The sequence below is a fragment of the Salmo salar genome, chromosome 24 (genome assembly GCF_965601325.2).
Source record: "Salmo salar chromosome 24, fSalSal1, whole genome shotgun sequence".
NCBI classification, from domain to species: Eukaryota; Metazoa; Chordata; class Actinopteri; order Salmoniformes; family Salmonidae; genus Salmo; species Salmo salar.
Window position 1 is genome coordinate 38,313,978 of NC_138314.1, and position 16,824 is coordinate 38,330,801.

The window sequence follows — 16,824 nt, forward strand, 5'->3', positions numbered from 1 at the left end:
AAGACTCAATAAGGGTTAACTGTTGTGGGCAAGAACTGATATCCCATCACTTTAGTAAAAGTACACAAGGTGCACAAGCATTAATACTGTATGTAGCAATATGACAGTGGCATTCCCAGGTTTTTAGGTGATCCCGTCAATGACGTGTTGTATGTGCTGGTACAGTGGACTTGCTCCTCCTCACCTTGGAGTGGATTCGTGAGGAAACTGCACACTGTTGGCATACACCTCCATAATCTGCACGATGTTGGGGTGTGTGGCACACATCATGTGAAGCCGCACCTGAATCATCACGGACAGAACAAAGAGTTAAAACACGCCTGGTGACACTGACCACGTCTGGCTAGGCAGAGGCAGACAGTCTTTCATGATTGATACACACAAACAGAACAGATAACCATCGGCAAAACTACAGAGACACTCTTTTTTTCAGCATTCCTTGCAGAAAGAGATCGGCCAAGTAGCCCTTCAGAGCTGACAAGGGCACGTTGCACTGATGGGACGCTCTGCTGCTGTGATGGGTGCAGCTCGTTTCAACTGCACCTCACACAGCTGGACAACTGCAGGTAGCCGAGGTGCAGTGTTGGGGAAGCTACTCTGAAAATATATAGCTTACCAAGATTCCAATTACTTCACACTGGAAGAAGCTACACTAAAGCTATCCTTAAGAAACATTTTTTTTTAACTAAAGTTGATTTGAAAAAGTAGTTCCCTACATCCAAACAACTTCGTGAAAAATTACGATATCCGATTTTAGTTATGTCAGATGGAGAATTGCAAGAACAGCTCACTCTGGAGTCACTATGTTTCAAGTAGGGATGGGCGGTATGCAGATTTTCATACAGTCTCTGTACCATATATAGTACACAGTATTATCGAATGTGCACACAAGGGGCGCATTTATTTTTTTAAACAATATGACATTTTGAGGGGATGACGACGCACAAAATTATTTTGCAACAGGGATCTTGATCCAGGAGAGGACTGAATGTCTCTGCTGTAACCAAGAATCTTAACATCTAGCCACTTGGCTAGCAAGTTAGAAAACCAAACGCATAGCTGGAGCCCTGAGCTGAATATAATTTGACACATCTTAGATATCTTACAGCTATACTTAACGTATAGTTCTAAGCAGTAGCAATGCATACACCCCAGCAGGGGTATCCCCTACCCAAAAAATACCAAGGTATTTCGAAATACCCAGGTGTATGGTATAAATCGACCAAGCCTAGTTTTCATGTGAGAATAAGACATGTCTGATGCCGAAAAAAATAAAATCAGGAACAGTCTTGTCTACTTCAACCATATTGTATTTAAGCAAAAAATGTAGTATGTAGTTCCAGTAGTTAGCTACAACACTACAAAAAAAGTAATTAACTACTGAAAACACGAACAAGTTCAACTACCACCAGACTACAGCAGAAATTAATTAAATTACTCACTGAAACGCATGTAGTTCACTACTCTGCCGAGGTTCTTTATCTAATAGTAAGTAGTGGGCTGGTGATGACATTTAGTGGCTGAGTGACTATACAATTGAGTGCAAGGGAGCAGAATGTTCAGTTCTTTTCAAAACTGGTTGAATGGCTATTTTTACCATGTAGGCACCTGCAACTTACCACATGTGAGAAATGACACAGTAAACAAGAACTTAACTTAGTCAAGGCCATCATTTACTTTGAAGTAAAAAAAAAATTGTAATTCCTGTTTTAATGTTGGTCCTGTAGAGTTGTGATTTAAAAAAAAAAAAATGTATTATTTAAGAAACAGTGTTTCATGCAAGGGTGCCAAAATATTGGACTGCATCTTATGTCCCAAATTAAACCCTATATAGTGCACTATATTTGAGCAGAGCGCTATGGGCCCTGGTCGAAATCTGTGCACTTTATAGGGAATAGGATGCCATTTGGGATGTAAACCAAGACAACACAGCAGACAAAACAGACCAAACAGAAGAAACATAACAGTGCAGAGGACAACGCGAACAAAAGACGATCATAAAACCAAAACAATGGTTCAAACCTCATTTCTGGCCTTGGGACGATCAATGAGGATCTTCAAGGCCAATCGTTCCTGAGTCGACTTCTTAACACAAACTCTATGGAGGAAGACAAAAATGTCATTAAGAAATCAGACAATATAACAATAGTGAGCCAGCTTTTCATGGAGATAATTACGGCTGCACAAGTTAGCTAATTTTAATATCGCAAGAGGCGGCAAAAAAATGACATTGAAAAAGTAAGAATGGTCCCGAGAAATCCAAACAACACTTTGGTTCCTACCATGTTACAACTTCTACTGTACCTGGCCTTTTCATTAGTTGTCATGCCAAACACCACCAATCATGAATTGGAATACACATTTCATTTCTATGATCCCAACAGTTCACCAAAGTGTTTGATCTAAATAAAAATAGCAAAATCAAAAAAACTTTATTTTTAAAATGCATTATTACATAATTTGCAGCCCTAGAGCTAATTAGTGAAGGGGAATAAACCATGTAAAATAAAATTTAAAAAAAGCATAAATAAAGTCAGGATATTATTGAAAACATATTGTATCATTTTGACAACATCGTATTAAAATCCAGCATTTCTCCTCCATAGCTTGTTCTCCAGCAGGGAGCCAATTTGTTTTCAGCACTTTTATTTCCATGACTATCAAAACTTAATTTCTCATTGCTCTCCCTTGTCCCTCTGCAGCAGCGATATGTTCAGAACAACAAACCACAAAAATCAGTGTCAAAATACAATACAAAAGAATCGAAACAGCAGCAATACATATCGGCCCCAAACTACCGAGATAATATCGTATTGTGAGGTCCCTGGCAATTCCCAGCCCTAGCGCTAATGGTGGTCCACGCCGTTATTAGGTTAAATAAGAGTAGGCTTAATACCAGTACAAGCCTCTCACTGAGGACAAACATTCACTCCAAACCATAACCTCTGCTCCTAAACTCAGATTACACTAAGAATAAAACATAGCCTATCCTGGAGGAACATTCTGCTTCGACCAAAGTTCAACAGGGGGAGTGAAATTCCTGATGCATCAGAAAGAGTAGGAGAGGAGGAGAAGAACAGAGTAATGGGAACAAGAAATGGAAAGGAGAGAGCAAAGACAGACTAGTAATACCTACAGTATCTAGCTATAGATAGCTAGAAACAGAAAGCAATGAGTCTCCATTCTGAATCAATTACTAAGGTTTTGCGGCAAGCAAGAGCTTGTGTTCATTGTGTGTCAGTAGACCATGACGAACGGTGAGCCGCTGAGGAATTAAGGCTCAGACATACCAATAGCGTTTGCTGGCAGAGAGTAATTAACACCTCTGAAAGTAATTTGCGAACAAAGTGCACACCGATTTTACATGTAGAATCACATAAATTGTGGGAAGTCATACGTCTACAGTAGGTGATCCCTAAAACACAGTGCACTGAATTATCAGCAGACGAATACTAAATCCACATTAGGTGCACTGTGTGTGTGCCTTAAGACCATGACAAAAAGGCGAACCACCCAGGACTGAGACCATTACAAACAGTAACCCTAACCCAGTACTTTGAAATCTGTTGGAGTCTGAGTCACATACCAGCTGTTCCAAAGATAAGGCCAATCATATCAAGCAAGGCCTAGGTAACAATTGACTCGCTCAGGAAGAACTGAAGGGTGTACTATGAAGCTGGAGGAAGAAGAGTTAGCGAGCTAACTTCGGTCAATTCCATGTTCAACTCAAAATAACAGTCGACACGAAGGTGGCTCACCTTTTAGCCAGGTAAATTTCCATGGCAACGCCACCAGCTCTAACCTACTCCGGGGCAGGCTAGCTCCACTTTATCCTGACTGAAGTTTGAGCAGTGAGTTGAGGACCAATCAAATTAGATTCCCCTCACTCTTCAGATCATATTTTTGGAAGATGACGGATTCAATCAAAATGTTAAAAATAGTCAAATACACTACCATTCAAAAGTTTGGGGTCACTTAAAAATAAAACAGGCCTTCTTTAGACTAGTTGAGTATCTGGAGCATCAGCATTTGTGGTTTCGATTACAGGCTCAAAATGGCCAGAAACAAAGAACTTTCTTCTGAAACTCATCAGTCTATACTTGTTCTGAGAAATGAAGGCTATTCCATGCAAGAAATATCCAAGAAACTGAAGATCTCGTACAACGCTGTGTACTACTCCTTTCACAGAACAGCACAAACTGGCTCTGACCAGAATAGAAAGGAGTGGGAGGCCCCGGTGCACAACTGAGCAAGAGGACAAGTATATTAGTGTCTAGTTTGACACAGACGCCTCAAGTTCAATAGTCATTTACAACATTAACAATGTCTACACTGTATTTCTGATCAATTTGATGTTATTTTAAAAATGGAAAAAAAAAAAAAAAGATTTCGTTTTTCTTTAAAAAACAAGGACATTTCTAAGTGATCGGTAGTGTATATTGCTAGTAGGCTGTACATGCACCAAAGCTCCAGTATTTTTCCTTCATTGCTTGTGCACAATATTCTTTTTAAAGAGTGAGCCAATTTGTTTTCAGAACTTTTATTTCCATGACTGATCAGAATTTGTTCTCATGGCTCTCGTCCCTCTGCAGCAGACCTACAGTATGGTGAAGTAATACGTTTGGAACATCAAATCGCAATGCATTTGGAATCATGAGAATCGCAATAAGTATGGCGATATCGTGACATTCCCAGCCCAATATGTCACACTACACATTAAGTAATGACAGGATGCACTTGAAACATCACACGTGGTAAAACTTTACTTTTATGTCTTAATTTAATTATTTTAGCCATAGGAGTGGGGAAAGGGGGCCTGTGCATTGATTAGCACATCAAAGACTAGATTAAATTGATTCATAAAAAGAATGACAGCACTTCTAGTAGCCCATTCCCCACTGAATTTGCAAGATAACCTTTTATTTTCAGCAACGACAAAAAAAATATGGCACTGATGGATTGCCGTTTCAGCATGGTCAGAGTTTACCCATGGATTGCGGTTTCAGCATGAAGAGTTTGGCGTTCAGCTACCCACGCTCGACACGAACGCGCAGTTACAAGCTGGCTTGAGTTAACAGCGGGTGCATGATAAATGCACATATCCGTAACATGGATGAAGCCGGAGGTGAAATGTAAAGCAAACTGAAGCTGGCTAGCTTTAGAAAATCCTGAAAAGATCTAGCTGGCATCGTAGTATACCCCTCTGATGTGAGCAGCACGGCCAAAGATGAATCAGGAAAGTGTAAGACAGCCTTTGAGGTGAAGGCAATTCAACACAAGTCCAATTCCCTAAACATGAGAATGTCCACAGCTGACGAGGTGAATCCCAAACACATTGACACTAATACCCCGTCCAGAGATGACACATTGCCACACCGACCGGGTCAATGGGGTGAGAGGGTGCTGGTGCTGCCAGGGCAGGCGCCACTGTAAACACACTGAGTAATACTACCTTTAACAAGTGTAGGTGACACCACCATCTCCAATCCAGCCTAAGATCACTGGACTCTTCTGGAGGACAACTGTTGAACCTCATCTGGGTTTATGCAACCATATTTATGCATCTCCTACATTGCACAAATGAGTTGGCTACGGCAAAGGGAACCCTTCAATAGGGCAAACTATGAGAGAACAATGCTCACCTAACAGGTCCACTGATCCCAGCCCCGAGCTTCTGTGTCCAGTTGATGTTGTACTCCTCCAAGATGGAGGTTTCCTAAGAGAGGGAAAAATCAAGAATGCATCTGGGTCAATTACATGTACCTTTAAACGATAAATAGCTATAATTAGAAATATGTATTTTTTTAACTTTCAAGGCCTCCAATCAGTCAGTGTGCAGGGGTACAGGCTAGTTGAGGTGATCTGTAGATGTAGGTGGGGCAAAGTGACTATGCATAAGTAACAAAAAAACAGCGAGTAGCAGCAGTGTACAAAAGGGAGGGGAGCGGGGTCAATGTAAATTGTCCGGTGGCGATTTTTATGAATTGCACAGAGGTCTAAAGGCTTGGGGGTAGAAGCTGTTGAGGAGCCTTTTGGTCCTAGACTTGGCGCTCCGGTACCGCTTGCCGTGCAGTAGCAGAGAAAACAGTCTATGACTTGGGTGACTGGTGTCTGACAATTTTAATGGGCTTTCCTCTGACACCGCCTATTATATAGATCCTGGATGGCAGGAAGCTTGGCCCCAGTGATGTACTGGGCTGTACACACTACCCTCTGTAGCACCTTGCAGTCAAATGCCAAGCGGTTGTAGGTGATGCAACAGGTCAAGATGCTCTCGATGGTGCAGCTGTAGAACCTTTTGAGGATCTGAGGACCCATGCCAAATCTTTTCAGTCTCTTGAAGGGGAAAACGTGTTGTCGTGCCCTCTTAACAACGGTCTTGGTATGTTTGGACCATGATAGTTCATTGGTGATGTGGACATCAAGGAACTTGAACACTTGACCCGCTCCACTCCAGCCCCATCAATGTTAATGGGGACCTATTCGGCCCACCATTTCCTGTAGTCCCCGATCAGCTCCTTTGTCTTGCTCACATTTTGGGAGAGGTTGTTGTCCTGGCACCACACTGCCAGTTCTCTGACCTCCTCCCTATAGGCCGTCTCATCGTTTTCGGTGATCAGGCCTACCACTGTTGTGTCATCAGCAAACTTAATGATTGTGTTGGAGTCGTGTCTAGCCATGCAGTCGTGGGTGAACAGGGAATACAGGAGGGGACTAAGTACACAACCCTGAGGGGCCCCAGTGTTAAGGATCAGCAGACGTGTTGTTGCCTACTCTTACCACCTGGGGGCGACCCGTCAGGAAGTCCAGGATCCAGTTGCAGAGGGAGGTGTTTAGTCCCAGAGTCCTTAGCTTAGTGATGAGCTTTGTTGGCACTACGGTGTTGAAGTCAACGAACAGCATTCTCACATAGGTGTTCCTTTTTTCCAGGTGGGAAAGGGCAGTGTGGAGTGCGATTGAGATTGCGTCATCTGTGGATCTGTTGGGGCGGTATGTGAATTGGAGTGGGTTTAGGGTGTCCGGGAGGATGCTGTTGATGTGAGCCATGACCAGCCTTTCAAAGCACTTCATGGCTACCGATGTGACTGCTATGGTGGTCTGTTTGAAACATGTAGGTATTACAGAGTCGGTCAGGGAGAGGTTGAAAATGACAGTGAAGACACTTGCCAGGTTGGTCCGCGAGTGCTTTGAGTTACATTCTGGTAATCCATCTGGCCCAGCGGCTGACTCTGTACCGGTGCCCCATGTATATAGCCTCGTTATTGATATTCTTATTGTGTTACTTTTTATTATTACTTTTTATTTTAGCCTACTTCGTAAATATTTTCTTCTTGAACTGCACTGTTGGTTAAGGGTTTGTAAGTAAGCATTTCACAGTGAAGTCTAAACTTGTTGTAGTCGGCGCATGTGGCAAATAAAGTTTGATTTGATCAGTCCTGTATCTGGGAACATCTCACATAGAAAACATGTGTAGGCAGCAGCATCCCAGTTCACAGTTAATATTGTAAAATTCCTCTCTTTTGCTAGGTCAAGCTCCTGTTGTGTATACACTCATTGGCCATAATCGTAATGCATACCAATTACTCAAAGGCTTTTCTTGGACCAGAGATGACCCCTATCCAGTACCTCTGGGCTCTGGTCCAACCATTTATATCCTATGACTAGCAAGGGTGTATTTGGCAAGTAGCTAGGAAGAGTTGTTTACAAAAAAGCCTAAATGCTTAAGGTAAACTCCATAAGTGTCATTTAAAACCTTTCCTTTTCCTGTTCAGTCTAGTGGGCCAATCTGGTCCTTGGGCTTTTTGGCCCAGGCTGTGTTCCAATTCTCAGCACTAGGCTATTCCAAAACAGCCAGCACCTCTCGTTGTCACTAGTAAACATCTGTAGTATTTCTATAATCTCTTAAAATCTGATTTTAAACCAAACCTTGAATCACACTGCTAACCTTAAAGACCAAATGTTTGTTTTCAAGAATTTTTACGACATAGCCAATTTTTATTTTGTGGCTGTTCAAATGGAAACCGACCCTCTCCCCCCCCTGGGCCTCCTTCCATCCTTAGCACATTCTGACCGGCCACTTGGATCACATTTTATGGTTGACATGGATGCCCACTGACACACTAAGAGTAGCAGCCAAGAGCAGGGGCGACTAGGCCAGGCATCTGAGGGGGTGTCTGGGGATGATTATGGCTCCAGACAGAGACTGGCTGGATAACATTTAAGACAGACCTGGAGAGAGGGTTCACAAGGAGGTATATATCCTTAATACATAGGAGTGTTTCCTGCTAAAAGCATCTACTAAGCTAATTCAAGTATTCAATACCCTACTCACTTGAGCTTGAGGGTGCTTGATCGTTAGTTACACCGGATTCTGACCATGACACATTTCAGAGGTTGAATGTCACACTCATTCATCTATTCCAGAAAAAGGACCTCAATGTAAAAAGTACAAAAAGGTTGTTCTGATATGTAGCAAATGAAAAAAAAAAAAAAAGACGTTGATAGATAGGTCATGCGATTGCATATTCATGGTGATGTGAGCTAGAGGGTTATTTTACAAATTATAGGTTTAAACAGAAACCTACATATAGTGCCACAGTATGAGTCATAAAACCCATAAAACCTAGTGGTCAAACAGGGAAATGGTTCCAACACTTTTTCCACCATTCATTGTTCCCCATAGGGGATTTTAGAAACACAAAACCCAGCCCTTATTTTAAGTGTTTCTAAAATCCCCTATGGGAAAAACAATTGGTGGGAAAATTATTGGAATAATTTCCCTGTTTGACCACTAGGTTTTATGGGTATTATGACACCACCACTGTGGGGCTCTATAAACAACATCCAGCAGAGTTCAGACTACTTGGGGCACTAAATTGTGTTGCGGGGGAAAACAGAAATTAGGCTAGTTTCATGTAACTAATACACATGGAAAGTGAACTCTTTCTTCGCTCTTACACGGAACCCAAACCGGCTGCGCGCGTGTGCCATCGTGCATACATTTATTTTGACCCCTACACCAAACGCGATCACGACATGCAGGTTAAAATATCAAAACAAACTCTGAACCAATGACATTAATTTGGGGACAGGTCGAAAAGCATTAAACATGTATGGCAATTTAGCTAGTTAGCTTGCACTTGCTAGCTAATTTGTCCTATTTAGCTAGCTTGCTGTTGCTAGCTAATTTGTCCTGGGATATAAACATTGAGTTGTTATTTTACCTGAAATGCACAAGGTCCTCTACTCTGACAATTATTCCACACAATTTTTTTATTTTACATTTATTTAACAAGTCAGTTAAGAACAAATTCTTATTTTCAATGACGGCCTAGTAACAGTGGGTTAACTGCCTTGTTCAGGGGCAGAACGACAGATTTGTACCTTGTCAGCTCGGGGATTCGATCTTGCAACATTTCGGTTACTAGTCCAACGCTCTAACCACTAGGCTACGCTGCCGCCCTGGCTACGCTGCTGATCGGCCAACCGAATCGTTTCTAGTCATCTCTCCTCCTTCCAGGCTTTTTCATCTTTGAACTTATATGGTGATTGGCATCTACACTTTCATAGTATTACCACGACAACCGTCAAAACGGTTCGTCTTTCAATCACCCACGTGGGTATAACCAATGAGGAGATGGCACGTGGGTACCTGCTTCTATAAACCAATGAGGAGAAGGGAGAGGCAGGACTTCCAGTGCGATCTGTGTCAGAAATAGATAGATCTATTTTAGACCTTGGCATCGCAGACGCTCGTTGGCGCACGACAAGTGTGGGTGCAATAATTGAATAACATGGATTTCTAAATTTATTTTGCGATGCTCGCGCACGTGACGTGTCCGGTCTGGTCAGCATGTTACAAGACATAATAAGATTTCTCTTTTCCATTTTAAATGAGTAGATATGTGACATTTTACACATGAGACATTAGCTTCCCTAACACTGTATTTTAGAAGCACTCTGAAAATAGTTTACCATGCTGCCAATTACTTTACACTTAAAGAAGTATCATTAAATGAATCCTTAAGAAAAAGGTAGTTTACTTAACTAAAGCTATTTTGGCTGTAGTGAACTACTTTCTCAAACTACTTCGTGAAAAGTAGTATTTAAAATCTGAGGGGGTCATACAATACAAATTGCAAGACAGGTCACTGTAGTCTGATGTTAACAGAATGTAATTTCTCATTAAAACAAACTATTTCAATTGAGAATTAGTCAGGTCTGATGAAGGGAAAGTAAATTCTTGCCTACTTAACTTTCTTTTTTGCAATAAAAAGTAGTGTAGATCCAGTAATTAGCTATACCGCTAGCTACAGGGCAAAAAAAGTAATTGACTATTGAAAACACTTCCAAGATTTGAATTGAGTTAGTTAAACTACTGCCAAACTGCAAAATGTCTTCTAATTAATTTACTGAAAAAAAAATACTAAAACGCAATTCCACTGATTTTACTGGAGTTACAGTTCATGAGGAAATCAGTCAATTTAAATAAATGTATTAGGCCCTAATCTATGGATTTCACATGACTGGAAATACAGGTATGCATCTGTTGGTCACAGATACCTTACAAAAATGGCCCTCAGGATCTCATCATGGTATTTTTGTGCATTCAAATTGCCATCGATAAAATGCATCTGTGTTCGTAGTTTATGTCTGCCCATACCATAACCCCACCATGGGACACTTCACAACGTTAACATCAGTCAATCACTCGCCCACACGACACCATACACGTGGACTGCGGTTGTGAGGCTGTTTGGACATACTGCCAAATTCTCTAAAACGACATTGGTAGAGAAATATGGTAGAGAAATTCATATTTATTTGGCAACAGCTCTGGTGGACATTCCTGCAGTCAGCATGCCAATTGCACGCTCACTCAAGACATCTGTTGCATTGTGTTGTGTGACAAAACTGTGGCCTTTTATTGTCCCCCAGCACAGGGTGCACCTGTGTAATGAGCATGCTTTTTAATCAGCTTCTTGATATGCCACACCCATCAGGTGGGTGGATTATCTTGGCAAAGGAGAAATACTCACTAACAGGGGTGTAAACAAATTTGTGCACCAAATTTGATAAATAATATTTTTGTGCATATGGAAAATTTCTGAGATCTTTTATTTCTGCTCATGAAACCAACACTTGACATGTTACCTTTACATTTTTGTTCAGTGTAGTTGAAGTATATATACTTCACTACTCCAACACTGCTAAAATACGACAGTAACGTACCAAGAGGAACAAAATATTTACTCTAAAATCTAGGCAACTGACTTGTCTATGAAATACAATCCGACACTTCAGTCAAGTGACACTTATTTCAATGCATTATAAAAACATTAGCAGCACATCCAGCAACAAACAGTTGCTCTATCTTCAAATTCACCCTTACCTTGATGAATATGTCTGCGTTGTTATCCTCCGACATGATGTTCCACTGTGATAGAAGAGTCCTAACTTTTGTTTTGGAGTTCTTTCCCAGTTTACAATCAAAACAAAGGGTGTTGACCTTTAACAGCGATTGTTAATGTTAAATAGCTACAAGCTACTGGTGACAGGCCATGGATGACGCTTGATAGTCGGCCAAAAAGCCACAGTTGAATGCGTTTACTTCGGTAACCCAACTTGAAGACATCCAGCCGGGGCGAGATGCCTCATTCCAGCACTGCTACAGTGCCTCCAACTTTTTCAGATAGTCTTGACTTGGCTGTGGCGACCATGTAGAGCGACAAAGTCCTAATGGGTTGTCTGAAAAGTCGTAAGGTGGACGGGATCCAATAGGCAAACTCACCGCTTTTGGTAGGACGCTGAGTGGGGGACAAAGAGTGGTGTATTTATAGCCATTGGGTGATATGATTGAGCACCTGGCTGGCTGGCTAGCTAGCTAGGAAGATAGCTACAAGACACTCGTCAAACACCGGTCAAATGAGCGGCTACTAGCTAATGTGGCTCTTCTGCACGGGTTTCGTTGTGTTGTAAAAGCCTGCAAAGTTGCTAACTAAACAGTCAAAACAAGCTTTGTTGAGAGACCGGGGGTTTCGGGTGAAAATAAAGCGGCGGGGGAGGAGAAAACGATACACCGAGTACCAAAACTCGTCGACGCTTGTTTAGTTAGCAAATTAATTAGTTAAAAGAGCCTGGCTAGTTAGCAACCTAACCATCCTTGAAAAAGTAAATAGCCCTCCAGATTAGATATCGTTAAACACAATACATGATAAAGAATACTATTTTTAGCTGAACAGTAAGTGACTTAAATACACCAAGTGGCTAACTAAACAAGAACGGTGTATAACGAAAGCCTGATGAAAATGATATACATTTTAAGACATTACAATTCCAGATATTTCGGGAACGTCACCACTACAACATTCAATATGAAAGTCAAGTATAGTTGCATTGAGTCCGGTTCACTTGTAATCCATTTCCCGACATTATTATGAAATCAGGCAGGAAAAAGCCTGGCATTTATTGGGCCTTGGGGTCCTTCTTGTTCAATGCGGGCAAATAGCAGAGAGGAAGAGGCCAAGTGAGAGGTTTTACTCCTCCCAAAATCTGTCCGAGAAAATAAGCCAAAGAAGTGACATATTTTTGAATGTCAACAAAAAATATATATTGCTAATTTGCTACGTGAGGCTTTATTAATCGAATAGAAGTTTCGTGATGGTTAAGTTGTTACGACTGCACTGATAAAAGTGGACGCAAGTGGCATTTCGGCAACTTTGAAAAACAACTAAGTTGTGCCTGTTTTCATAGAGATAAATAGAGGACTCATCATGGATATAACCCGTGTTAGCCTGGACATTGCCATTAAGGGATTCCACCATTTTAAAGTACTCAATTGGGTGTGGATTTCTATGAGTTGGGAGCAATCAGCCAATGAAGAAGAACATTTACTACTTTAAATGTGAGATTCTGTCATAGACACTATAATGACACAGATAAAGTTTAGTCCTCTATCTCTATGTCATGTTCACACCTGTATCTGCCCTCTCATTGGCTAGAATGGTCCCACCTGATCTTGCCTGCCATCCATCTTTGAGGACATGTATTTCCATTGTTAGAGCGGTAACTTGACTATCTTGTCACTATAATAGACAATCTTTGCACAAATATACACTACCAAAATCATGGGCATTAATATGGAGTTGGTCCCCCTCTTCGCTGATATAACATCCTCCACTTTTCAGGGGAGGCTTTCCACTAGATGTTGGAACACTGCTGCGGGCACTTGCTTCCATTCAGTCACAAGAGCATTAGTGATTTCAGGCAGTGATGTTGGGCGATAAGGCCTGGCTCCCATTCGGCATTCCAATTCATTCCAAAGGTGTTTGTCGGGGTTGAGGTCAGGGCTTTGTGCAGGCCAGTCAAGATCTTCCACACCAATCTCGACAAACCATTTCTGTATGGACCTCACTTTGTGCATGGGGGAATTGTCACGCTGAAACAGGAAAGGGCCTTCTCCAAACTGTTGCCACAAAGTTGGAGGCACAAAATCATCTAGAATGTCATTTTATGCTGTAGCGTTAAGATTTCCCTTCACTGGAACTAAGGGGCCCCAGACCTTTATTCCTCCTGCACCAAACTTTACAGTTGGCACTATGCATTCGGGACTATGCATTCGGCAGGTACCATTTTAAATAGTAGAACTGGTGCAGCAGCACTCCACACACAATTACTGTCCAAGCCACCGTAATCATAACCATAGACATACAGTACCAGTAAATAGTTTGGACAAACCTACTCATTCAAGGGTTTTTCTTTATTTTTTACTATTTTCTACATGTAGGAACCAAAAAAAATAACAACCTATCCCTCAACGTAACCAAAACTAAGGAGATGATTGTGGACTACAGGAAAAGGAGGACCGAGCACGCCCCCATTCTCATCGACAGGGCTGTAGTGCTTCAAGTTCCTTGGTGTCCACATCACCAACAAACTAGAATGGTCCAAACACACCAAGACAGTTGTGAAGAGGGCACGACAAAGCCTATTCCCCCTCAGGAAACTAAAAAGATTTGGTATGGGTCCTAAGATCCTCGAAAGGTTTCACAGCTGCAACATCGAGAGCATCCTGACTGGTTGCATCACTGCCTGGTACGGCAATTGCTCGGCCTCTGACCGCAAGGCACTACAGAGGGTAGTGCGTATGGCCCAGTACATCACTGGGGCTAAGCTGCTTGCCATCCAGGACCTCTACACCAGGCATTGTCAGAGGAAGGCCTTAAAAATTGTCAAAGACCCCAGCCACCCCAGTCATAGACTGTTCTCTCTACTACCGCATGGCAAGTAGTACCGGAGTGCCAAGTCTAGAACAAAAAGGCTTCTCAACAGTTTTTACCCCCAAGCCATAAGACTCCTGAACAGGTAATCAAATGGCTACCAGGACTATTTGCACTAGGACAAAAAGGCTTCTCAACAGTTTCACCCCCAAGCCATGACTCCTGAACAGGTAATCACACGGCTACCCGGACTATTTGCACTGTGTGCCCCCCCCAACCCCTCTTTTACGCTGCTGCTACTCTCTGTTTATCATATATGCATAGTCACTTTAACTATACATTCATGTACATACTACCTCAACTGGCCCGACCAACCAGTGCTCCCGCACATTGGCTAACCGTGCTAACTGAATTGTGTCCCGCCACCCCCTCTTTTACGCTACTCCTACTCTCTGTTCATCATATATGCATAGTCACTTTAACCATATCTACATGTACATACTACCTCAATCAGCCTGACTAACCGGTGTCTGTATGTAGCCTCGCTACTTTTATAGCCTCACTACTGTTCTTTTTCACAGTCTTTTTACTGTTGTTTTGATTTCTTTACTTACCTATTGTTCACCTAATACCTTTTTTTGCACTATTGGTTAGAGTCTGTAAGTAAGCATTTCACTGTAAGGTCTACATCTGTTGTGTTCGGCGCACTTGACAAATAAACTTTGATTTGATTTGAAATCAAAATATATTTTATATTTTATATTCTTCAAAGTAGCCACCCTTTGCCTTGATGATAGCTTTACACACTATTGGCATTCTCTCAACCAACTTCACCTGGAATGCTTTTCCAACAAACTTGAAGGAGTTCCCACATATACTGAGCATTTGTTGGCTGATTTTCCTTCACTCTGCAGTCCAACTCATCCTAAACCATCACAATTGGGTTGAGGTCGGGTGATTGTGGAGGCCAGGGCATCTGATACAGCACTCCATCATTCTCCTTCTCGGTCAAATAGCCCTTACACAGCCTTGAGGTGTGTTGGGTCATTGTCCTGTTGAAAAACAAATGATAGTCTCACTAAGCGCAAACCAGATGGGATGGTGTATCGCTGCAGAATGCTGTGGTGGCCATACTGGTTAAGTGTGCCTGGAATTCTAAATAAATCACAGACAGTGTCACCAGCAAAGCACCATCACACCTCCTCCTCCATGCTAATGTCCATTGCTTGTGTTTCTTGGGCCAAGCAAGTCTCTTCCTGTTATTGGTGTCCTTTAGTAGTGATTTCTTTGCAGAAATTCGACCATGAAGGCCTGATTCAAAGTCTCCTCTGAACAGTTGATGTTGAGATGTGTCTGTTACTTGAACTCTGTGAAGCATTTATCTGGGCTGCAATTTCTGAGGCTGGTAACTCTAAATGAACTTATCCTCTGCAGCAGACGTAACTGCGTCTTCCTTTCCTGTGGATGTCCTCAAGAGAGCCAGTTTCATCATAGTGCTTTATGTTTTTTTGCGACTGCACTTGAAGAAACTTTCAAAGTTCTTGACATTTTCCGCTTTGACTGACCTTCATGTCATAAAGTAATGATAGACTGTCGTTTCTCTTTGCTTATTTGAGCTGTTCTTGCCATAATATGGACTTGGTCTTTTACCAAATAGGGCTATCTTCTATATACCACCACTACCTTGTCATAACACAACTGATTGGCTCAAATTCATTAAGAAGGAAAGAAATTTAAACAAATTAACTTTTAACAAGGCACACCTGTTAATTGAAATGCATTCCAGGTTACTACCTAATGAAGCTGGTTGAGAGAATGCCAAGAGTGTGCAAAGTTGTCATCAAGGCAAAGGGTAGCTACTTTGAAGAATGTAAAATATATAAAATATATTTTGATTTGTTTAACACTTTTGGTCACTACATGATTCCATATGTGTTATTTCATAGTTTTGATGTCTTCACTATTATTCAACAATGTAGAAAATAGTAAATATAAAGAAAAACCCTGGAATGAGTAGGTGTGTCCAAACTTTTGACTGGTAATGTATATCATTCTTCAATTGGTCATTCACATCTATAAATGTTGCACATTGTGCCTTCAAGGAACGTGATCCTGGTCTCCCAACCCATGGGCAAACTCAGGGGTTGAGTTCCTGCCCAACAAGATGTGCTGGCGTTGCATTGCATCACCCATTGATTAAGTGCTACGTCATCGACTGTACAGTCGGGCATCAGATTGCTATATCATATGAAGTGGTTAGCTGATTTGTTAAATACCTATCCAGTCATTGTAAGATATGGCACTCGTTTACAATGTAGTCCGATCCAAATTCAAACACAAACCACCGCTCCAATAGGGTAGATTTTAACGCCCATTCCCAGGCAGCAGTTGTTACAATACAATTAATCAATTTCTTATCTCATGATGACACCCAAATTAGGCAAACAATATATGATTTTGGTGATGTGCCAAGGTGTGCCCCTTTCTGTCTAATTAAGTAATTTCTGGAAAATATAGCTATGTCCATTTAAAGAACCACTTTTGTCAACAACAAAGAAACCTGTGGCAAAAGTTTGATATAGCCTCATTAATCTGTGTCAGTGAA

The 16,824-nt window shown here is 41.6% G+C and overlaps 1 protein-coding gene across 2 annotated transcripts in view; it reads right to left on the minus strand.

The window, feature by feature from the left end:
• Positions 1–12,482, minus strand: part of LOC106585854 (MAP kinase-activated protein kinase 5) — a 61,270-nt gene extending 48,788 nt beyond the window's left edge. The window contains exons 1-4 of one of the 2 annotated variants that reach the window (XM_014172555.3): positions 11,393–12,482; positions 5,643–5,716; positions 2,023–2,098; positions 185–282 (exon numbers count right to left, since the gene is read on the minus strand). In XM_014172555.3, the coding sequence (XP_014028030.2) occupies positions 185–282; positions 2,023–2,098; positions 5,643–5,716; positions 11,393–11,428 (284 nt within the window). In that variant the 5' untranslated portion in view covers positions 11,429–12,482. The remainder of the gene's footprint in view (positions 1–184; positions 283–2,022; positions 2,099–5,642; positions 5,717–11,392) is intronic. The other variant, XM_045706799.2, reaches the window with a different exon arrangement.
• Between the last annotated feature and the right edge of the window lie 4,342 nt (positions 12,483–16,824).